General features: G+C 46.4%; 1 protein-coding gene and 1 long non-coding RNA gene across 4 annotated transcripts in view; one reads left to right on the forward strand and one right to left on the reverse strand.

Moving 5' to 3' along the window:
* Window positions 1-8,640: 8,640 nt before the first annotated feature.
* LOC137429250 (uncharacterized) lies at window positions 8,641-20,655 on the reverse strand. The gene is made up of 3 exons (XR_010984853.2): window positions 20,555-20,655; window positions 19,538-19,585; window positions 8,641-9,000 (listed from the first exon to the last, which is right to left on the reverse strand). It is a non-coding gene; the product is annotated as an uncharacterized LOC137429250 (long non-coding RNA).
* Window positions 20,656-20,796: 141 nt separating this feature from the next.
* LOC137430197 (uncharacterized) overlaps window positions 20,797-24,658 on the forward strand; it is a 50,170-nt gene continuing 46,308 nt past the window's right edge. Inside the window, exons 1-2 of one of the 3 annotated variants that reach the window (XM_078780404.1) lie at window positions 20,797-20,939; window positions 21,063-21,125. In XM_078780404.1, coding sequence (XP_078636530.1) covers window positions 20,859-20,939; window positions 21,063-21,125 — 144 coding nt within the window. In that variant the 5' untranslated portion in view covers window positions 20,797-20,858. The remainder of the gene's footprint in view (window positions 20,940-21,062; window positions 21,126-24,658) is intronic. The other 2 variants (XM_078780405.1, XM_068120863.2) reach the window with 2 other exon arrangements.

The following is a 24,658-nucleotide window of genomic DNA, read 5'->3' on the forward strand; positions in this document are numbered from 1 at the left end:
GAAATTGAGGGAGGACATGGGGGCCCAGATCGGAGGGTTAGGGAGTAGAATAGAGGGATTAGACAATAGATTAGGGGAAATACAGGAGGGGTTAATGGGGGTAGAAAACAGAATGGCCGCTCAAGAGAATCAAATGGAAGGGATGCAAAAGGGGTTAGAGGGGTTAGAAAACAGTATGGAAGGCAAATTGAGGGACATGAGGGACCAAGCGGAAAGGGAAGTCAAACAAATGGGGCAGCAGATAGAGGGGGTCAGAATGGGGGTAGAAACTAAATTGGATGCTCACAGGGAGGAAATGGAGCAGATGAGGGTGGCATCTGGGCAGGAGATGCAAGTGATGGGAGAAGAGATCAGAAGAGGTGTGAGTGAGGAGGTCGGAGGAGTGCGCGAGGAGGTGAGGCACTGTGAGGAGCGCATGGAGAAGGAGGTGAGAAAGGGGACTGTAAAGTTACAAGGGGGCATAGAGGACCTGACGCAGGAGGTGGAACAGCTGATGGTGGGACAGACTGAGTTAGTGGAGCAGGTACAAAGGAACACTGCGGTACTAGGAGGGTTAAAAGCGACACAGAAAGAACTAAAAGACGACTTGATAGCGACGAAGAGGCAATGTCAGATGGTACGTGAGGGACTGACAACGAGGTTGGACGAGGTGACAGAGGTAATGGAGACGAAGGACCGGCAGGTGAGGACGCACATGGAAACGGTCAAGGTAGCCTTAGAGGACGAGCTTGAGGAGACGTACCAGGACATAAAAGAGGTGAAGCAGAAATTAGAAGAAGTGGAGGAAGGGGTAAGCGAAATTAAGAAGTGACGGAGAGGGGATAAGAAAGAGATAAAAGAGGAGGTAAAAGAATTGGTCCAAAGTCTGTGTTTGGATCGTGATGATGTGCTCATTAACCGGATGAGGGATTCGCAGGTGATGGAGGAGAAGCGAAGAGAAAGAGGACCCGGTGTAAGTCGTGACCAATATGGTCGTGCGTATGATGCGCCAGGTGATTTAAGGAGCTTGGGGGTCGAGATGGACCCGGGTGTTCGTGAGAGGCCGTTGGTGAAGTGTGCGACAGGTCTGGTGTGCGAAAAAGGATGTGTGCGAGAAAGTCCGACTCTGGGGTGTGTGAGGAAAAAGTGCGTGCCAAGGAGTGAGGGTGCTGTCGAGAGGGAGTCGGTCGTAGCGCGTGTGCGAGGGAGCACATGGAAGCGCGTAGTGAGGAGTGTTACAGAGGATGTAACGGGAGAGGGTGTGCGAGAAAGGTGTGTGACGGACAGGTGCATGGGGAAAGAGTGCGCTGTCAAAAGTAAGGAAGAGTGTACACCTGTGGTGAGTGTTACAGAAGGTGTAACGGGAGAGTGTGCGCGAGAAAGGTGTGTAACGGACGGGTGCATGAGGAAAGAGTGCACTGTCAAGAGTGGAGGTGAGAGTAGTACGAGTGGCACGGAGCGTGAGTTGGTTGTGACAGGTGAGCGAGGATGTACACCTGGAATGGAAGGATGCACACCTGGAATGGTAGAGCGTGAGTGGGAATGCACGCTGGAATTGGTAGTGAGGCACGTGGTTGGGTGTGCGAGTGAGAGCACACCTGTGATTGTCACAGAGGAGGTGACCGAGGAAGGGGCGCGAAGAGGTGTGTTGGTGAGGTGTGCAAGCGACGAATGTGTGCCAAAGTGTTCGGTGGTCAGGTGTGTGACCAAGGCTGTGAGTGGAATGAGTGTACCTGGGTGTGTTAGAGAAGGTATGACGAGGAGCATGGAAACGGCTGGATGTATGAGCAAGAAAGGGGTAGCGTATGCTTGTAAGCATGCAGGTGAAGCATCGACGGTAACCGGGTTAGAGGTTAGGACGACTTATAGCCGAATCGGGCCCTCGGTGCGCGTCGGGCAGCTTCGCGTGCCGCGAGGACCAGCGGGGATCCGAAACACGGCGGTTTCGAAAGAACCGCCGTACGCGATCCACACTGTGCCTCGCTTGGAACGGCCGCGTCCGGGCTCCACTAGGCGGAGCGGGCAGCCCGATAGGAAGGGTCGTCATGGCGACCACTTTCTATTGAGACGTGCCGGCAGGTCGAGATCGGGACATTGGATGGCTCCACGCCGAGGTGGTGCGTGGGATCTCGGCCCGGGTAAGCCCCCGTCCCTGCCACGAATGCGGGACGTATCCAGCCGCTGGCACAAAACAACCCGTATTCATTGCTCGGCTGTACGAAGCCAAGCTTTAGAAGGGAATTGGCGCACCGAGAGGATGTAATAAGTAGACGGGTGATGAGGTTAGTGTTTTGGACCCAAAATTAGAAAAAAACAAAATTTTATGATTGGCAAAGGATTGGCAGTAATGATTGGCAGATGATGGGTAGTGATTGGCAAATTTTTGATTTGTTGAAATTTGATGTGCAAAATTGGTAGTGAGCGATGTGCCCGGTGGGTAAGGGTGGCATCCCTGCCACCCTTCCCATGGGGGGCAAATGCGCAATAGTTTATGGGGTGTATGGCAGTGAAAACTAGCCCGGGTGGGTTAGGTTATATTGATAGGGATCTAGCGAAGATGACATTAGGTGACGTTAAGAGTAGTTAGTGACTGATACCTGTAGTGGGGACGCAGGTAGTTTAGTGTGGATGATAATGACGAGGGAGCGCAATAGTTTAAAGGGACGACTGTGAAGCGCAAGTTTCAGAGGGGAGTAGTTAGGTGAGATGATGCTGTGTGAGAACTGGACAGGTGTGTGGAGCAGTGTATGAGTAGTGAGTGTTGTGGATCAGCGCGAATGCGCTTGGGGAGAGAAGGGTGCAGGTGGCACGAGGTGTGAGAGCACAGGCGTGCAAGTACAGGTGTGTGGAATATAGGGAGCAGAGAATGAGTGGTGTGGAGAGAGTTGGAGTAAGTGGCACGGAGTGGTGTGCATGGTGCTTAAGGTGTGGATGGGGGAAGAGTGGACCCCCTTTCACGAGTACCCGGGGCGGGTAGTGTAAGTGTTAGGTAGAGGGTATAGGTAAATTGTGGTTGGATATTGGCATTTGTGGTGCGGTTGCAGAATGGTATTGTGGATGGGTGCATTAGTGTGTGGAAATGGCTGGGCGTGTAGCCTGTTAGTGTGTGTAGTTGGTTTGGGCACTCCACCACTGTGAGGATGTCGGCCAGGTGAGGCCGCAGGTGGGCTCTGGGAGCCGGTAGAGTTGTGGATGGGGCCCGAGGATCCGGAGGACGGACCCGGGTAGCCCAGTGCCAGAGAGGGCACCGAGTGGGGAGAGCGCCAGAGGGCCTTCCCCAGGTAGATAGGTTAGGGTAAGGAGCAGGTAAGCTCGGAGGCAACTGCAGTGGTGGAGGTGTGCAGGTGGGTAGACCTGCTGGGAGAGCTACACGTCGCAGCCCAGAAATTGTGCGAGGGCACCGGGAGATGAATCGGGGGAGTGAAACCCCAAATTGAGAGGCACCACAGGTTGGTCAATGGGAATTGGTTTTTAGAACCCATAGTGTAAGTTGGCCAATGGATTGGCAGGGAAAGACCCCGGGTAATGTAAAGTTGTTAAAGTCATTTAGGAAATAGTTAGGATTGATGAACCTGTCGCACCATACGCAGCCACTTGCCTGAGGTGATGATGATGACTCCACACCTGTGTTTTCTTTGTTCTGTGTGCAGGAAATGAGAATTGCTGTGTGGATTTGTGAGACGCATCACGACGTGGATGAGACATTGGGGTGATTCCATCTCTCCCTCCTTAGGAGGGACTGATGATGAATTGGTGATGGCAAATTTTGATGTTGAGTTGGAGATGGCAAATTTTGATGAGAGTTGGAAATGGCAAATTTGATTGGTTAGGAGGGAGAGAAGACGAATTTGGTTTATGGGAGGAACGGGGAAGACAGTAGGGACGTTTGTTGATTTGTAAAGTAGATGTTTATGGGTAGTGTTGTGTTTTGTGGATACAGTAAGGGGTAAGGGAGGGGCAATGTAGGTTACCTGGTGGGGGGGGGGGGGGCATACGGTAGGAACGTACCTGTCTCACCTGGTTCCCATGTGCCCCCAGTGTGCATTACCTTACATTGCGTGCACTTTTGTGCCCTTACCACCTTACTCACTTGCTCTATTTTTGTCTCCCACCTCCGAGGATCTGGTTTTGGGGCAGAGAGAGAGGTGCTGGCTCTGCAGTTGTGGGCCTGCACTTTCGCTGCTTGCTGCCGGGATCGATACACCATATGGACCGCAATTTTTGTGGCCGCCCACCATGGACCACAGTCTTTTGCGGGCAAGCACCACCCGTTGATGGACCTCTGGGTCAACGTGGCACCTATGCCATAGAGGTGAACCACTTATAGTTGGCCCCCTGATGGCCACAATTCAGAAATGGACGCGGTTGGCGCCTTTCTTTATTTTTTAAGGAAGCCAGAAGGCCAAGTGCTTCAAGAAGGCAAGACCAGCGGCAGAACATCGGCCGGCTGCGACACCACCGGTGACTATGAACACTTTATTGGTGCACCGGATGGTGCTGACTGTATGTAGGGGGTGGTGCTTTTGGTGCTTGGATGGGGTGCTCTGCACATTATTAAAGGCCGTAGGGCCACAGAGCACTCGTGGGTTGGTGTATCGATGCTGGCAAGCGTGCTCTCTCTATGCATAACATCTGCATGTGTTCCTCCAAAAACAGGTCCTGGATCGTAGTGTAAATATCAGCGTAGTCTTGTGTAAATAATGCTCCCTACCGGCTGTATGTTTAGTTTGAGGATTCTTTCCGCGATTCGGTTATCCTGTGGGTGTGTTTCTGTGAGGAGAAGGGTGCAACGTCGCAGGGGGACATATTTACTCATTTGTGAACATCTGTAAAACTGTCGCACTCAGGGTTGAGTTAATAGTAGAGGGAACTACATCTGAGTGCCACACTAAAGTAGGTAAAAATTTATCGGGTCGGGACGCCCCGAGGTAGAGAAGGGTACAATGTTACGGATATGGGATTTGGCCTCCATCCATATCCGCTTGTAAATATTCCCCTATTTCCCCAATACTTCCCAACTATCCCCAATCCCCCATTCCCTAGTCCCATTTTCTGTAAACAACACTCTGTAGAACCGACCTTCCCCTATTTCCCCCCTTAAATGTCGTGCCCAGGTTCACCGCATCTCACGTAGACAACTTTCGGACATCTTGCTAGTTATTCTTAGTCTATGTCAGTTAAGGACTCGTTTCCATTAATTCTGACTCTTCGTTGCACCAGAATGTGATTGTATGGCACCATTAGTAAGTTTAGGACCTCCCAATACCTCCCCGCATCTCTTCCTCATGGAACAACAACACCAACAACAACAACAGCGGCGGCGGCGCGGCGGCGGCGCGGGGAGTGCGCGTCCTCACTCCGGCTTGGTTAGCCGCCATTGAACATGTGTTCCGACGGGGTTACCACGCAGGGGCTCGCTGTCAGCTCCTCGTCAAGGGCGGAGCCCGGTAACCCCCCTGCACCCAATAGGAGCGGCGGACCGATTCCATCTGGGGCGGAGCTAACGAGCCGAGGGCGTGTCACTCCCCGCTGAGCATGCGCAGAAAGGGGGAGGTGACGTCAGATGGGCCCACACCACGGAGAGAGAAGACGCCACCTCAAAGCGCTGAATACCTCCCCGCATCTCTGGACTGGACCGAGCTGTATCCTGTCCCTGAGCCAAGGTGCACCTTGAGCTAACGACTGCCTGTCCTTCCCTGCCATCAATCCCCGTGTAAGTCAGTCTTGTCCCGTTTGTCTGTGGTCTGTCGGGGATAAGATAAGACTGTGTCTAAGTGCCCATCTTTCTGTGCTTTACCTCTGTACCGTGTAATCTACCCGTTTCTGCATCACCAATATTATATCCTCCTCCGGAGGTCTTGAGAACTGTACCCCTTGTGTCGTTGAATTTATCCCAGCCGTTGTGTCCTTTCCTTCATTGATTTAGCATAGCGCGACTTAGTCAACGTTCGAGTGGAATCGGGTAAACTGTGCGAACACGGCGGCCATTCCGCTCGGCCCATCATAACATCTTAATAAGTCGTGTCCGTAACAATACATTTTCACAGTATGTGTGTAGTCTTCTTACTTCAGTCACTGTCAGGACTGGTTCTCTCTGGGCACTGCGGCTTCCTCCACCAGAAGAAGTTCGCTTGCAGTAAGATCAGTGCCGACAGGTCAGACGATAGCGCCGTTTCCACGACAATGTGTGACTGTCGTTAATCAAACCATGTCGATGGCGCTGATTGGCTGATCTAAGCTGATCGCTGATTGGTCAGCTCACAAAATTTCGCAAATTCAGACCTAAAATGACACGATTTGCATTCTGGATGAGATTAAAATTGATAAAATTTACTTCTTGATTAATTCGGTGAATTCCGTCTCAACTTCGGATATTTCCGGCCGTGAAAAACTATACCTACGGCCGCGAGATTTCTAAGAAACAATTCTTCGTCAATTTTAGAATATGTGACGCTGTTTTCAGCGTCCGAAACAGTAATAAGCTTTTTTGAAATAATTTTTGAAATGCTCGAATCTCATTGGTTTCTTTTTGTTGTGACGATTTTCGTTGAAGATAACGAGGTTTGTCTCAAAGTATTTTAATTACAAATTAGAGGTGCATAAGATTGTGAATCAAACAAAGACGGGTGAAACAAACTCCTATTGAACCTTTTTCAATTTGTTATGCATACTTCCACATCCGCAAGATGGCGGCCTCCATTGAGCGATTTGGTGCGTCACAGCTTCGGAATTATCAAGCCAAGGGATCCAGCATAATCTGGTTTTCAACATAATACGTACGCGTTTATTCACAACACCGGCTTTGCCGGCTATTATTTAGCAGGAACACTTGAGAATGAAGCGTGACAGATAGAGACGTGGACGGTCGGATACTTATTTTAGTTATATAATAGTGCAGCTATCGCCAATATTAGGAAAATGTCAGGTTCTCACATGGAGGTTTAGTCATGCGCAAAACCCTGGTGCACGGGGAGGCGCACTTGCAAACCACAACAACAACAACAACAACAAAAAAAATAAATAAAAAAAATAATAATAATAATGGCGTATCACTTCCACTGCCGAGCACACAATGCCTTCAGAAAGTATTCACACCGTTTGACTTTTTGCACATTTTGTTGTGTTACAGCCTGAATTTATAATGAATTAAATGGAGATATTTTTACCATTGATCTACACATAATACCCCATAATGTCAAAGTGGAGTTTTTGTTTATAGCCTATATATTTTAAATAAATTAATTAAAAATGAAAAGCTGAAGTGTCTTGATTAATAATACATACAGTAAGTATTCAACCCCTTTGCTAGGACACTCCAAATTGAGCTCAGGTGCATCCAATTTCCTTTGATTGTCCTCGAGATGTCTCCACAACTTGATTGGTGTCCACCTGTAGCCAATTAAATTGATTGGACATGACTTAGAAAGAAACACACCTTTCTCTTTGAGGTTCCACAGTTAACAGTGAATTTCAGAGCAGAAACTCTACCATGAAGTCTAAGGAACTGTCCGTAGAACTCCTGGATAGAATTGTGAGGAGGCTTAGATCTGCGAAAGGTATAAAACAATTTCTAGAGTATTGAAAGTTCCCAAGAGCACAGTGAGCTACATCATAAGGAAATGCAAAGAATATGGAACTACCCAGACTCTTCTTGGAGCTAGCCATCTGACCAAACTGAGCAACCGGGCAAGAAGGACCTTGGTCAGGGAGGTAAGCAAGAACCCAATGACCACTCTGACAGAACTACAGAGTTCCTTGTCTGAGATGGGAGAACCTGCCGGAAGGACTACAGTCTCTGCAGCACTTCAGAGATGGCGGCCTCCATTGAGCGATTTGGTGCGTCACAGCTTCGGAATTCTCAAGCCAAGGGATCCAGCATAATCTGGTTTTCAACATAATACGTACGCGTTTATTCACAACACCGGCTTCGCCGGCTATAAACCACGGTGCCAATGAAAAAAATATGGGATAAAAAGTTTCTCTGAACACTGAAGTGTCTTGACAAACCCTGGTGCACGGTGCACGGTGCATGGTGCACGGTGCACGGTGCACCCTGGTGCACGGTGCATTAAACTTAATTTAATAAACGTATCCAACAAACTTAAACTTTAATTTAATTTACAAACTTAATTAAACAAACTTAATTTCTTGATTATTATTTTTTTGATGGCTTCTCCATTGATCTTTGACATACAGAATAAAACATTTTTCTGCCGTGACTCCTCTCGGGGCTCGGAGGTACACCGTGACCAGGGGGTCGGGGAGGAGCAGTAACAGTTATCAATTTTCAGCGAAAAAAGTTTCCGAACTTTTTTTCAGTTTGTGTCCCGATTCATCTTGCTGTCCCTATTCACCCCATTTCACGGGATCTCAGACCATTTTTATTTATAAATTCAGTGTTCATGATTTGGACAGTGGGGTCAACAGCTTGCCTTTCCAAATTTGTAGATTACAAAAAGGTTGGAGGTAAAAAGGTTAGGTAGATAGCAGAGAGGGTGATGATCGTGTCGATACAATATTTTCATCTGGTGGGTAAAATGATTGGCAGATGCAGTTTAACATTAAGAAATGCCAGGTGTTGGGGGTGGAAATGTCAGGTAAGAATAATAAAAATAGAGAGTATATGATGCAAGCGACAATCTTGGAATGTGTCACACAGGAGAAGGTTCTGGGTGTGGTTATTGGCACAGGAGATAAGCAGACAGCACATGCAGTGCCAGGTAGCTGCAGGTAGCTGCAGGTAAAGCTCACATGGTTTTAAGTTGTATTCGTCGGGGGATACATGATAAATCAAGAGGTGGTTTTAACAATGCACGAGTATAGTAACAAATTAATTATTTTTCAATGTGTTCAGGATGGTAGCAACATCTCCCGACGGTCTTCAGCAGATACACCTGCACTCCTTAACGACCACTACGAGCAGCGTTGCGTGCAAAACTCTCGGGTCGGGTGACTCTACGATGTATACCCGGGTCGGGATTCGAACCCAGGCTTCACAGCTTCATCTTCAGGCTCGTATACCTGAATCAGCCGAGGCGAGTTGTGAAATTAACTGGAGCTACAAATAAAGTTATAAATCGGAAGAAAACGTTCGGATCGAAGCTTGGAAAACGCGCAAAATAATTCACAAACAAAGGAAAACCAGCAAAGGTAAAGGTGTTCATCAGTTCTCAGGTTTCCCTCTCCGATCCGTTTACCTGTGAGGTGATGAGGTCACGTGACCACGTAATGTGTTGTTTTGCTTGGCTGGGATTATGTCACGTGTTAATAAAGTTTGCTTTGCTATTCTAATTAAAGTTAAAGATATAGGCTATCAGATAGGGGGGTCAACCGGTACCAAATTGAGGGAGTAAGGCTAATAATGATTTTTGACAAGGTTTTTACCTCTAGAATAAGAAAATATGTGATAGCAAATTCAATGATGTAGCTAAATGTGTGTTATCACCCATTTTCAAAATGGCCGCCACTTTACATACAAAATTTAACGTTGTTGTTGTTTTGTTTGCTTTTTTTCTGTAGGAACGGTGGTCGGAGCAACGAGCAACGGAGTAGATAGAAAGTAGATGCTATACGATTAGAATACGTTTTTGGCCCCTGTAACATGTTGCATTATTGGTTTACACTGAAACTTTTGTCAAGCATGATTTTGGACCAAAAACGCCCTTTTGCGAATGGCCTTGTTACAATCACATTAAACAGGAATGTGTCACCCAATTTTGTTCTCTTCATTGCGTTCCAACATCTGGACAAAATGTTGCACAAGATTACCCTACACCGCAACGAAAAGGTGCAAACATTCATTGATACATTTCCACTATGTCGAAAATACGTGGTGGTGCGATACTTTTTTCCATTTGTATACTTGCAAATCTACTGAATGCCAGTTATTTTCGTGCATATTTTGTGCATAAAGTTGTTGCTATGATGGCAGCCATTTTGTGAAATTGGGCGCCATATTGGATTCTATCTTCTTGGAATAAAGTTCAGATGATGTATTTCATACTTTAAGAGAGTTGTAAAGTCTTAAACATCTCAAAACGCAATGCTATTTGTTACAAATTCCTACAAGAATATGAAACATGGTGTTTTTAATAGAAAAACATGCATTTTGGCGGCCATTTTGAAAATGAGGTGATAACACCCATTTAGCTACATGGTTGAATTTGCTATCACATATTTTCATATTCTAGGGGTAAAGACCTATCCAAAAATCAATATTCGGCTTACTCCCTCATTTTGGTACCAATGGACCCTATTTTGGGGGTCTGGCTGATGGCCTAATAATGGTCGAGTGTAGGAACGTGGACTTAAATAACTTTAGTTTTTCTTCATAGTTTTGTGGGATTTAATTAATGTTCACAATCGTTATAAAAAATGAATCCGCAGCAACACCACATTTATATATAACGGAGCAATCTATATATAATGGACCAAGTGTTTGTATGTATGTCCGCTCTTCACCCATTGGTTGGACAGCTGACATGACTCCACCCACAAATGTAACCTGAAATACTTAACCTAAAGTACCCATAGGACCCAAAATACCCTCTCCCCACCTGAACACCACGAGGACCTACAAGACCGAGAAGACCCAGAGGACCCAAAAGACCCCAAGGAACCTAAATACCCCCAAAAGAGCCCAAGGCCCCCAAAGGACCCAGAGGAACCAAAAGACCCCAAAGACTAAAAAGACTGAAAAGACCCTGCAGACCCAATGCACCCTAAAGACTTGAAAGACCTCGAAGACATAGAAGACCTAAAAGACTGAAAAGACCCAATGGACCCAAAGACCCAAAATACACCGAAGACCCAAAAGATCCTGAAGACCTAAAAGACCCCAAAGACTGAAAATATTCCAAAGACCCTTTACAACACCGAAGACCAAAAAGACCCTGAAGACCCTTAAAGACCCCGAAGACTCAAAAGACTCAGAGGACCCAAAAGACCCTGAAGACCCAAAATACTCCAAAGACTCTTAAAGACCCAAATACCTAAAACACCCCGAAGACCTAAAAGAATGAAAAGACCCAATGGACCACAAAGGCCCAAAATACCCCAAAGACCTAAAAGACCATGAAGACCCAAAATACCCTGAAGACCTAAAAGACCCCAAAGACTGAAAATATTCCAAAGACCCCAAAGACACTTAAAGACCACAAAGTCCCAAGAGAAACAAAAGACCATGAAGACCCAAAAGACCCCTAATACCCCTAAAGACCCTTAGCTCTTTCACGAGCCTCGATTCAGTATACAAAAAACAAAAAAACAAACAAACAAAAAAGTCCCAAAAGACCCAGAGGACCCAAAATACTCCAAAGACCCCAAAGACCTAAAAGATCCCAAAGACTGAAAATATTCCAAAGGCCCTTAACAACCCCAAAGACACAAAGAACCCCAAAGACCCGTAAATACCCTGAAGACCCTTAAAGACCCTGAAGACCCAGAGGACCCAAAAGACCCTGAAGACCAAAAAGACCCCAAAGACCTAAAATACCCTGAAGACCCAAAAGACCATGAAGACCTAAAAGACCCCAAAGACTGAAAATATTCCAAAGACCCTTAATAACCCCAAAGACTCAAAAGACCCCAAAGACCCTTAAATACCCCGAAGTCCCAGGATAACCAAAAGACCCTGAAGACCTAAAAGACCACAAAGACCCAAAAGACCCAGAGGACCCAAAAGAGCCCGACGACCCTAAATACTCAAAAGACACTTAAAGACCCAAAAGACCCCAAAGAACCAAAATATCACAAAGATCCTTGAAGACCCAAAAGACCGAAAAGACAAAAGGACCCCGAAGACCCTTAAAGACCTACCAGGTCGAAGATAAATACCCAATAAGACCCAAAATACACCAATAGTGGGGCGGCTTAGCCCAAATATTCAAAAGAATTGTGCATTTTGTGATACAAGCACCAAATTTGGCACACTAGTAGACTATCATATTATGAAAAGATCTGGATATTGGGCCATCTCAGATTCAGAGATTTGATTTTTGCAAGATTTGCAGATTTTGCAAGCTGAGATTGCAACGCCAGGGACGGCCGACTCCTTCCTACGAGCTGCCCACGTCACCCGCACAAGAAGAGCTCATCAAATCACTGCAGCGGCACTGCACATCCTGCAACACCGTGCGTATGAACGCCACTGTATGACATATGCTGATGATGCAGAAGACCTGCCTGAGTTCGAAGACTGGTGTCACCAGAGAGGAGAAGACATTCCCAACTTTCAGTACTGGGCAACTGTGCTGGAACTAGAGATTTTGGTACTGGTCCACGTGCGTTCTCTGCGGCAGGCTTCATTCACGACGTACCTTGATGCCCTGACGGAACTGGTCCCATGGTTCCATGCCTTAGACCACACACACTATGCCAGGTGGGTCCCTGTTCACCTGAGGGACACGGTTGCACTCCCAATGAAGCACCCAGATGTAGCCAGAGAATTCAGGGCTGGCAACTTCACTGTACAGAAGACGAAGAAGGTGTTCTCTTCGATCCCAATCGAATCGAAATCTTGCAAAAATCAAATCTCTGAATCTGAGATGGCCCAATATCCAGATCTTTTCATAATATGATAGTCTACTAGTGTACCAAATTTGGTGCTTGTATCACAAAATGCACAACAGGTTTGCTATGCTGCTACACTACAAAGATCCTTAAAGTCCCAAAATACTCCAAAGAATGAAAAGACCCCAAAGAATGAAAAGACCCCAAAAACTGAAAAGACCCTTGAGACCCAAAACACCCTCAAAGGGAAACCCAAATGCAATTTTTTTTCTTCTGAAAAACCATTGGCCTTCAGGGTCTTCAGGGTCTTTAAGGGTCTTCAGGGTATTTATGGGTCTTTGGGGTTCTTTGTGTCTTTGGGGTTGTTAAGGGCCTTTGGAATATTTTCAGTCTTTGGGATCTTTTAGGTCTTTGGGGTCTTTGGAGTATTTTGGGTCCTCTGGGTCTTTTGGGACTTTTTTTTTTTTTTTTTTTTTTGTATTAATGACGGTTTTATTTGAAGGGAATTTTTATTTATTTGCCAATCACAAAAGTGCCTAAAAACCCCCTAGACCTAGACTGTTGATTTTCAAGATTGCCAATGACGTTACATTGTGAACTCACCGCAATCTTGTCGTCGAGGGTACATAGAGAAACTGCGCATTGCGAGCTCTGATTTCGATACTGATTGGGGATGATGAAGGTGCATGTGGGGTGGGCGTGGGGTATTGTTAGCTAAGGGGACGGTTGACGTGGGATTGTGATGGGATGGCAGAGGGGGTGGGGGTGGGGGTAGGGGGAAGGGGAGTTGGGGTCACGGGTATTGATAGCTAGGGTAATTGCTGATGGGGGATTGTGAGGGGATGGGGGAGGGCGGGTAAGGTGGTCATGGGTATTGTTAGCGAGAGTGACGGTTGAAGGGGGATTGTGAGGGGATGGTGGAGTTGGGTAAGTGGTGTGGGGTGGTCATGGGTATTGTTAGCTAGGGTGATGGTTGAAGGGGGATTGTAGGAGGAAGTGGAGTGGGGAGGGGGGGGGGGAGAGGTTTAGGGTTGATGCTTGATGGGGGTTGTGAGGGGATGGTGGAGGGGAGGGGAAAGAGGGGGGGTGTTGGTTCGTTGTGGGTATTGTTAGCTAGGGTGACGTTTGATGTTTTTTTTTTCTGGAAAATTGAAATGCCTCAAAAACCAAGGCCACCTTAGTTGAACAGAAATCAGCAAGAGCAATATTATCAAAGGAAATCGGCAAGAAATCCAAGTCAAAGTAGTTGTGTCAGCAGAAAATATCAGATGGCAGAAAAATGTGTTTCACGCTTGAAACAAGATCTAGCCTGTAGGTCGCACGTATGGCGGGTACTCTGCTAGTATTTATAATAATAGTTCAGATCAGTATATTTATAATAATATGTAGCAATTCTACAAAAAGATTCTGCAGTATTGAAGACGAACAGGAAACCAGATTTTATCAGTTGCAGATGGTTTGAAGACATTTTCCAGGAAGCCGAGAACTTTTTTATTCACATGTAATTATATGCATTTTTATCATAAAAGCATGAAATATGGCAGGTTGCTCGATAAGTTAATAAACGTGTGTTCAATATTTCCTGGGAGGGAGCCAAAGCTGAAATGGCCTGATTTTGGTCGATGTATTGGATTTCAACATCACTGCTATTGATGACGAATATACTGAAAATAATTAAATTATAAAGTGTAAAATCATTATCGTCGTCGTCGTCATCATCATATTCTTCACAAAGCATCGATGCTGACAAAGCAGGCTTGGCAATATTTATGCTGGGTGGCTTGGTTTAAAAAAAATAAATTTGTATACAGAGTCGAGGCTCGTGAAAGAGCTAACATTTATCAAACAAACAAATCAAACAAACAAGCAAACAAAGTATATAAAAAGGGGAGCGGTCGACAAGATGGGGAGAGAAGGGGAGGAAGCACACAAACACAACATTTGAGAGCAGGGACATCGGGAGATGTGTGGGAGGGAGAGGGCCTGGGGGGAGGCAGGATAGGTATAAAACGCAAGGACTTCCAGGAAAGAAGACAAAAGTCACCTCAAAAAAGTGGATTTGGGGTGAAATTAGCAGGGGTAGAAAAGATCAAGGTTTTGGATTGGGGAAGATAAGAGATGGTGGGGAACAGCCGTTTTAAAGACCTGGAGGGAGGAGTGGGATTGAAGAGAGTGAGGGAGTTTGTTCCAGAGGCGGGAGAAAAGAGGAATGAAGGAGTGAAGGTGAGCAGAGAGTCTTGATTTTGGCAGTTTAACCATAAGAGGGTTGCAGGCAGATCTTGTGCGACCTGTAGGAATATTTGGGGGACAGAGCCCAGAGAGAGCTGGGGGAGAAAGGCCAGAGAGGAGTCGGTAGAAGACGGAAAGACCACCAACCTGCCTGCGGTGAGTAAGTGAAAGGCCCTCGGAGATAGCGTCATCGCGGGAGATTCCAATGATTCTGAACGCTTTGGTTTCAACAGCGTGAAGACGAGCTAGGTGTGAGGCAGGAGCACCAGCCCAGAGGGGAGAGCAGTATTCCATTGAGCTGCGGATGAAAGCCTTGTATGTGGTGAGGAGCTCAGGTGTGCCGAGGAAGGACTTCGCATGACGGAGGATGCCCAGTCGGCGACTGGCTTTGGAGGCCAGCTTGGAAATGTGGTTTTCCCAGGAAAGATCATGGCAGATAGTGAGACCCAAAAGCTTGAGTAACAGAACTTCTTGGAGAGGATTATTCAGAAAGTAGATGGGAGGGTTGTCCAGTCGGTCTTTTCGGAGAGACATCGAAAGAGTGTGAGATTTGTCAGGATTGAAAGACATGTTCCACTTGTTTGCCCAGTCTGTGATTTTGTCCAGGTCTGCAGAGAGTGAGGAGGCTGCAGACTGCCGATCTGAGGGATGAGGAATGGAGCGGCAGAGAGTGGAGTCATCAGCAAAGAGATAGAGAGGATTTTCAAGAGTCAGAGAGATCATTGATGAAGACCAGAAAAAGCACAGGGCCCAGTACACTGCCTTGAGGAACTCCAGCCTGAACAGGAAGAGGAGATGAGAGAAACCCATTCAGGGCCACACATTGACTACGACGAGAGAGGAAGTCTGCAAGCCATGCGTGGAGATTTCCATGGATACCAAAGGAGGAGAGTTTAGTGAGCAGAGCGGGGTGCCAGACCGTATCGAAGGCACGTGATATGTCGAGGGAGACAGCTCTAATTTCCTGTTTGGCATTGAGGACCTCCATCCATTGTTGAGACAGCAGAAGCAGCATGTCCAGAGTAGAGTGACCTGGTCTGAAACCAAATTGATGATCAGAGATCAAGCCATTGGAGAAGAGGAAAGATTTCATATCCGAAGCAATGATGGATTCCATGACTTTGCTGATAATTGGGAGAGTGCTGATTGGTCTGTAGTTGCTAGGATCTGTTTTTGCACCTTTTTGTGCAAAGCGGTGATGTTGGCTGATGTCCAAGCAGATGGCAGTTGACCTTGAGCAAAAGAGAGGGCGAAGAGAACAGAGAGAGGGAGTGAAAGAGCGGAAGAACAGGATTTTAGGACCCGTGGGCTGATGCCGTCAGGTCCAGTTGCAGAATCAGAGTCGAGGGTTAACAGAAACTTTTCCACCTTGTCAGGAGGAAAGGACACGGAGTCCAGGAGCAGCTGGGTACGGTGGGTACAGAGAGGGCTGGGTTTGGCACACAATATTTGGAGGCAAACACAGAGTTGAGGCATTCAGCTTTTTCACGTGCGGAGTCAGCTGTGTCGCCATTTGAGGTAAGGGAGGGGATGGAGGGGGAACAAACACCAGAAACAGATTTGACCAGACGCCACCAGGATTTGGAAGAGAGGAGACAGATAAGAGAGTTCGGTCTTGAGAACGGAGAGATATTGTTTCCTGGCTCTCCTGAGGATGGACACACACTTGTTTCGGGCTTTGTGAAAGGAAATGAGATTTCCTTCCGTTGGATTTGCTTTCCAGGAGACGAAGGCAAGTTGTTTCTGGGCAACAGCCTCACCACAAGATTCCGTGTACCATGGATGGGAGGAAGGGTATGACAACTGAAGAAGAGATGGGATAAATCTGTGCATGAGAGAGAGCAATTTACTTTGGAAGAATTCCCAGGATGAGTTTATGTCAGATGTGGTAGAGATGGGAGACCAGTCCAGATGATTGATGGCTGCTTGAAGACCGTGCCAGTTGGCCTGAGTGAAATGCCAGACTCGTCGACGCTGACCAGGCTCCCTGAGAATGGTCAGAGAGATGTCCACTTTAACAAATGGTGGGTGGTTTGGTCATTGTGGGTGGTTTGGTTATCGTGGGTGGTTTGGTTATCGTGGGTGGTTTGGTAATGCCGGATGGTTTGGCTATGCCGGGTGGTTTGGTAATGCCGGGTGGTCTGGTAATGCCGGGTGGTTTGGCTATACCTGGTGGTTTGGTAATGCCGGGTGGTTTGGCTATGCCGGGTGGTTTGGCTATGCCGGATGGTTTCGTAATGCCGGGTGGTTTTGCTATGCCGGATGGTTTGGCTATGCCGGGTGGTTTGGCTATGCCGGGTGGTTTGGTAATGCCAGATGGTTTGGTAATGCCGGATGGTTTGGCTATGCCGGGTGGTTTGGTAATGCCGGATGGTTTGGCTATGCCGGATGGCTTGGTAATGCCAGATGGTTTGGCTATGCCGGGTGGTTTGGTAATGCCAGATGGTTTGGTAATGCCGGATGGTTTGGCTATGCCGGATGATTTGGCTATGCCGGGTGGTTTGGCTATGCCGGGTGGTTTGGTAATGCCGGATGGTTTGGCTATGCCGGATGGCTTGGCTATGCCGGATGGTTTGATAATGCCGGATGGTTTGGTAATGCCAGATGGTTTGGCTATGCCGGATGGCTTGGCTATGCCGGGTGGTTTGGCTATGCCGGGTGGTTTGGTAATGCCGGATGGTTTGGCTATGCCGGATGGCTTGGCTATGCCGGATGGTTTGATAATGCCGGATGGTTTGGTAATGCCAGATGGTTTGGCTATGCCAGATGGTTTGGCTATGCCGGATGGTTTGGTAATGCCAGATGGTTTGGTAATGCCGGGTGGTTTGGCTATGCCGGATGATTTGGCTATGCCGGGTAGTTTGTCATTGTCTTCACAGCAGTCAAGGGAAGAATTTGGAAGTTGTTCATGGTACTGGCGGTGACGTGGCTACTCTTCGCAAAGGACATCGTAACAGCTTTATCATCCACCAAATAACACTATCAGACAGGTCCTCTGGCTTAACATCCTCCGGCTACACGGCACGTTCATTGATGCCTCGCTCTGTATATGAAACTATGATGACATTTTATAGCTGGATCAACATTTGAACCCAGGATAGACAGCTCAGAGGCAAGGGCGCACGCCTCGAAGCTTTCCTACCAATTACCTCGAATAAAATAAAAGATTAAATAATACATTGGAGTCATGAGGACCAAATACTTTTCTACCCTTGTTAACCCCATTCCACCCCAATCCTTCCTCCATCCAAATTTCCAGTTTTTCTTCCTGAGAGTTTCCTTTTGTATCCATCTTGTCCACCCCATGCATCCTCTCCTGCCCCACCATTCCGCCCCACACCCATTGCTTTTCCAAGTCTGCCTATATTGGCCTTCAAGTCCGCTGATGGTGTTTCTCCCCTCTCTCTCAATTGTTCCTTTTGTCTTGTAACTCTTGTTGTGTCCTGATCCTTTCACTAGCTCTTCCACAAGCCTCGACTGTGTATACAAACATAGGGGCAATACCCCTCGTGTTCACCTGGTAGAATAAACAGTATACTGCACAGACTAAAGGTATTTTAAACCAATTTCAATGGTTGCTTGAAGACAGGGCAGCATGAGGAATCAAATTAACATAATCATAAGACTTTAAAACAAACAAACAAAAAAATACCTATTTTGGGGGAAACCCCCACCCTCCGCCAACCCCATATACCTCCTCAGACCCCAATATTTCTAATGCCTTGAACAAACATTGGTACATCACGGGTGATTAAGGTTGTGGTGAAGTTTCAACAAAATTGTGTGTGTAGTTTCTGAGAAGAAAGCAAATGCCTATTCTGGGGGGCAACCCCCCCACCCGCCCCTCCCCGTAGACGCCCAAAGGGGCAGATTTTTTTTTTAATGCCGTGAACAAACTTTGTTACATCACGGGTGGTGAAGGTTGTGGTGAAATTTCATCGGAATTGTATGTGTAGTTTCAGAGAAGAAAGCAAATACCTATTTTGGGGGGTCAGACCTGGACCCACTTACCCCCGCAGACCCGCTTAGACTTCGATTTTCTTCGTGTCGTGAACAGATCGGTACATAATTGGTGATGTACGTTGTGGTCAAGTTTCATTGAAATAGTGTTTGTAGTTTCAGAGGAAAAAGCAAAATCCTATTTTGGGGGGTCAAACCTTGATCCAATTTGATCCCCGGTAAACCCCCTTAGACCCCAATCTTCTTTAATGCCATGAACAAACTTTAGTCACAACACAACAAATATTATTTTTGCCAAGTTTGGTCACAATCCCTTCAGCGGTTTCAGAGAAGAAGTTGCAAGTGCTTACGGACTGATGGACGGACTGACGGACGGACGGACGACGCGCCATCGCATAAGCTCCCCGGAACCGCGTTCCAGGTGAGCTAAAAATCAAGAAATAAAAGGAGAAAAAAACCGAATAGAGAAATTACGAACAAAACACACACACACACACACACACACACACACACACACACACACACACACACACACACGCACCATAACTGTATTAGAGGTTGAATAAAGTGACTTTTCCCAGATTTTTGGCTGAGAACCTTATTAGATTTCGTTGATAATTGTTATTTGGCCTTCATTATTGCCAGATTAGATGACGGGGATGGCATTGAAGACATAAGAGTAGAATGAACATTGGAATAGAATGAACACCAGAGAGCACAGAAGTGTAAATCTACAGAGGATGCCGCCAGTTTGTAGAGGTATAAGAAGCATATCCCAGTGGGAGTAACCCATCTTTCAGTAAATCAGCAAGTGAAACAAAATGTTTATTCTGTGACAAGATTGACACTTGAGACTCACCTCACAAAGTGTACTTTTGGCATGGATACGTGTGTTCACTGATGGGCTCTGCAGTTACAAGACACACATTTACTCGCCAGCCTTGATGCTTCAGATCTTGTACACTTGTAGAGTCGTACACGAGCCAAAGTGCAATGCTCAATCTTTTGTGATATTGTACAATAAGGCACGGCAAACACACAATTAGACAGATACACAAACATAGGCCAAACCCCTATACAAGAACAGAACAGACAGATACGCAAGCACGGACCAGACAGATATGCAAGTACGGACCAGACAGATACGTAAGTACGGACCAGACAGCCCCGCAAGCATGGACCAGACAGACACACAAGCACAGGCCACACATACACGCAAGCGTGGACCAGACAGACACGCAAGCATGGACCAGACAGACACGCAAGCATGGACCAGACATACACGCAAGCGTGGACCACAACGACACGCAAGCATGGACCAGACAGACACGCAAGCATGGACCAGACAGACACACAAGCATGGACCAGACAGACACACAAGGATGGACCAGACAGACACGCAAGCATGGACCAGAACGACACGCAAGCATGGACCAGACAGACATGCAAGCACGGACCCGACAGACACGCAAGCACGGACCCGAAAGACACACAAGCACGGACGACACAGACACACAAGCATGGGCCAGACCATACACAACCACGACCATTTGGAAATCAAAGATTTCGGCCTTAATCTGGTTATGTCCGCTTAGCTCCCTCCCTGATAATGTTCAATATATAGTTATGTAACATCCAGCCAACGTTCACACTTGTATCACAAAGTGCACAATTGATTCACATATCTGTCTCCACTACGAGGATGTAAAAGAAGAATGTGACACATCAGGAACCGTTTGGCCATTACACCCATGCTGCACACCCTATATTAACTTAATCTTTCATTTTCCTTATCTGTTACATATATACATCATAATTTCTTAACTTACCTTAGACATACATCTGATTAATTACTTACATAATGACTAGGACTCACCTCCACTGGAAATCTTTAAAAGGAGCCATCATTTACACAGAGGACGATTAACAAGTGTGTCGTCAATTCTGCACATGGATCACAAAATCACTTGCTCAGAGAGGCAAATGACAACAAAACCATTTTGAAGCCCATCCAAGTGTCAGAGAACACGCATCACTCGCCACAGCCAATTGAAGCACCCTCTGTGAGGCAAAATGTGGAACTTCCAATTGTGGAAGCCAACGATTCCCTGCCGTTTCAAGAGATGTTGCCATTTTAAATGAGTCATCAACGTATCTTGGACTAGAGCAGGTCTTGGACAATGACCTCCCAATATACCTTACCAGATTTGGAAACTGTACTCCAGTGGTCCCACTATGACGTCGCTTGCTGCCTGAGAAAGGTAATGGTGTTTCATAATATTTATTATTTGCCCTAATGCATACATATATACATATATATATATATATATATATCTTATGTCGGGAACTTATGAGCATTGTTCAATGTTTGTGTTGTTTGCCAGTTGCAATTGGAGGAGTGTGCACACATTGCCAAGACACACCAGATTGATGGACAAAGACTGTTGGTACGGCTCCCTCACATGCTTAGTGTTGGACAACAGCGTTCACTGTTCATTAAAAAGAGAAATGGCTTTTGTGTGTCAAGTTTTATCATTCGGCAAAGTTTGTTTTGCAGTCAAAAACGTTTATTCAGCAAGTTATCCCAGGAAGGATACTTTGCGGCATGCTAAGCTTCATCATGCAGTAGTTGTAGTTGATTACTCTTGGTTATATCTTTCCTGGAGTTTGTTGTTTGTGATATTCCGCGTTTTGTTTTTCCGACAAGAGCGACGCTAACGGACGAGCAAGGTTAAATTGACAGTGGGCTTTGCAGGGCAACGATATTGGGCACAAATGCAGGTAAGGGAATAAACGAACAGGAAGGTGTGTTGCACAGTTCATAGAGTGAACCGTCTAAAAAGAGACATGGACGACGTTATGGCGAGACCACTCATCATTCTGTATCAGAGTTTTCCCCATTTTCACATTCCTCACGGACAGCCAGCAGGCACCGGTCCAACTGGACGGTGTGGATGGTGCAGATGTAGTGGGCATACTTACCTGTAACTACTTATAGTGAATTGAGCCCCCATGAGGCACTCTCTTGTTGACTAGATTTGCGTTGAGTAGGATATACTGTATACACTTGTATAGGTTAAAATGAGCAGTTCTGCGAGATCTCTCGATTTCCGGTGTTTTTATATTGTTTTTTTTTTTAGCTCACCTGGAACGAAGTTCAGGGGAGCTTATGCGATGGCGCGTCATCAGTCCCTCGGTCCAGTCGGTCAGTCTGTCCGTAAACACTTGCAACTTCTTCTCCGAAACCGCTCAACGGATTGTGACCAAACTTGACACAAATGATATTTTGACCAAAATGCGTATCATATGATACGCAAAACTTGAACCATGATGTTGTGACTAAAGTTTGTTCACCGCATTAAAAAAATTGGGGTCTATGGGGAAATACGGGGGTCAAAGTGGGTCCAGGTTTGACCCCCCCAAAATAGGTATTTGCTTTCTCCTCAGAAACTACACACGCAATTTCGATGTAACTTCACCACAACCTTAATCACCTGTGATGTACAAATGTTTGTTCAAGGCATTAGAAAAACTGGGGTCTGAGGAGGTATAAGGGGTTGGAGGTTAGGGGGAGGGGGGTTGCCCCCCAAAATATGTATTTTTTTGTTTGTTTGTTGAAAGTCTTATGATTATGTTAGTATGATTCTACATGCTGCCCTGTCTTCTAGCAAGCATTTAAATTGGTTTAAAATACCTTTTCGTCAGTGTAGTATAATGTTTATTCTACCAGGTGAGCGCCAGGGGTATTGCCCCTATATTTTTCAACTTCGAGAAAGATCATTCAATTTGAAGGTTTTCAAATCTATTGACCAAAACTTTGAGCTCCACATATGGGCAGGTGAGGGGAGTATGACAAAAACACTCGTAATGGCCACTAGTGATGCATCTAAAATCTAAATCATTCGAATCTCAGGTTTAAAAATATGTATATTAAAAATTAGATATTAGCGCAATTAGATATCGTCTCTTAACCTAAAAGCCCAATCATAAACTACATTCACAACAACAATCTGGTAATTGTAGGGTAATAGATGGCTTTGTCTCTGTTATAGTCAACTCAAGGTTTGAACTAGACCAAAGTATCAACATTTTTCAGCCTGGCCTAGTTATCCCCTCCTGTACATGGTCCTGTGAAGAGGTTTCCATGTTTCAAGACAAAGTGAAGGTTTTACCTGTTTTCCTCTTCTTCTTTTTCTCTATAGCCCTTCACTTTTAGTAACTTTCAGCCTTGTTTAGGGAAAATTTCAATTAAACAAGACCAAAAGTCTAACAGCGGTGTAGCCAGGCTTGTAAAATATTATAAACAACAAACATATTATTCGCTTTTCAAACAGTCGCGAATGCTGTTCATAACATTAAACAAAGAAATTTGGTGGAATCTCGACATCCATGAGGTAAGTTTTACTTACAGAACTGAGCGAAGATCTACTGTAATCTAGATTATACCCCACAAGGGTTGGAGGTGTGTTCATTTACAAAGCAGCTAGCTAGCGCTTGCCAAGCCAGCCATTCCTTCAGGGTTTTGAATGGAGTTCTTGCTCAAATGCTTAAACCACTTGGCAATCTCTCCACAACAAACTTGGTAAATGAACACACACCCAATGTTCTTGAGACCCGACCATAGATCGACAGCAATCTATATAACCCAAAGAGGAATGGTCCTTCCTGCCACTCCCGTAGTGAGCGGGTGTACTTGTAAATTCAAATGTCAGTCGTAGCAGTCAGCCGTCCTAATGACATCATAGACGTAATGACGTAACGGAGACAAAACGGATATATTTTAACTTCCAGTAAGTTTGCAGTCACTACGAAGGGATAAGTGTTATGATTAGATTTACTATAATATTGTTTCGGTTTTGGAATAAAGGTTAATTCCCCCTTGTAGGTAGACACACCACAACATGAAGCCTCGCGATAGTTCAGTTATTTCTTAGTAAATGTAAGCGTAGTCCTTTCCTGTGTTTAGTTTTGCGTTGAGTAGGCCAGTGAGCTTAGGTGTTCTTTTGGCGCTTTGCTTTGGTGCTTTTGGTTTGGCGCTGAAATGCCACGCGGCAGGCCTGAACAAGTCTACCGAGGCCGAAGGAAGGTGCGGCAGGAGGAGTGGTCGGTAAGCACGAGCCGCCAATCAGGCCTCGAGGGGAGTGGCTAACCACGACGACCAGAGGCGGGGTTTGGAACATTCGAGTCGGGCCGGGGCGGAGCCATAAAACCCGGCTCCGAGTCCCCCCACCTCAGAAGCAGTTTGGGTCGAGTTCCGAGATGAGACGTGAGAGAAAGAGTTGAGTCTCCGGTGAGAACGGTTGAGTTGAGTCAGGTCGGTCAGAATCGTGTGCAAATTACAGTTCCCTGTGAGATGATTTACAGTTCCCCGTGAGAGTGAGTTGGGTTGAGCTTGAGAACGCGAGCGGAGCTGCAGGACGAACGAATTGAATTGCCGATTGTACACGAACTTTCCCCGTGCCCTGCGCTGTATTAATCGCGCGCTCGAGAGGATGACCCGCGCCGGGCCACAGACGCGCGATTTACTCCTGCCTGCCTTCGCCTGATACGTGCCGTGAACATCCGAGGGCTACGCCCGGCGAGCTGTCCCGGAGCGACTGACGGCAGAGCGCGCTTGGTGCGTGAACCTCTTCTCCTCCATTTCCCCGTGTGAGTGGGCCCTGTGTCTGGGAAATAAGTTAAACTGGTTAAGCTTCTGCTCTGTGTCCCCCTTTCCTTCATACTGAATCATTGTACATTGTAAATAAATTGTGTTCTTCCTCTGATTTGACCGTCCTGTCCCTTCCATCCATTGGCTTCGCATGGTACGAATAAAACCGCTCGAATCGGGTTCCAGGCCCGAGCTCCTTCCTCGTCCTTCGTGCTCGGCTGCACCGAGCCCCGATGCCCCTTTCAGGTGCACACGACACCAAGCGCAGCTGTCAAGAGGCCAGCACCAAGGAGAGAGAGAAGAAGAGAAGGATGTGTCCGCTCTTGTCAC

The sequence above is a fragment of the Myxine glutinosa genome, chromosome 6 (genome assembly GCF_964187855.1).
Source record: "Myxine glutinosa chromosome 6, kmMyxGlut1.1, whole genome shotgun sequence".
Classification (NCBI taxonomy): domain Eukaryota; kingdom Metazoa; phylum Chordata; class Myxini; order Myxiniformes; family Myxinidae; genus Myxine; species Myxine glutinosa.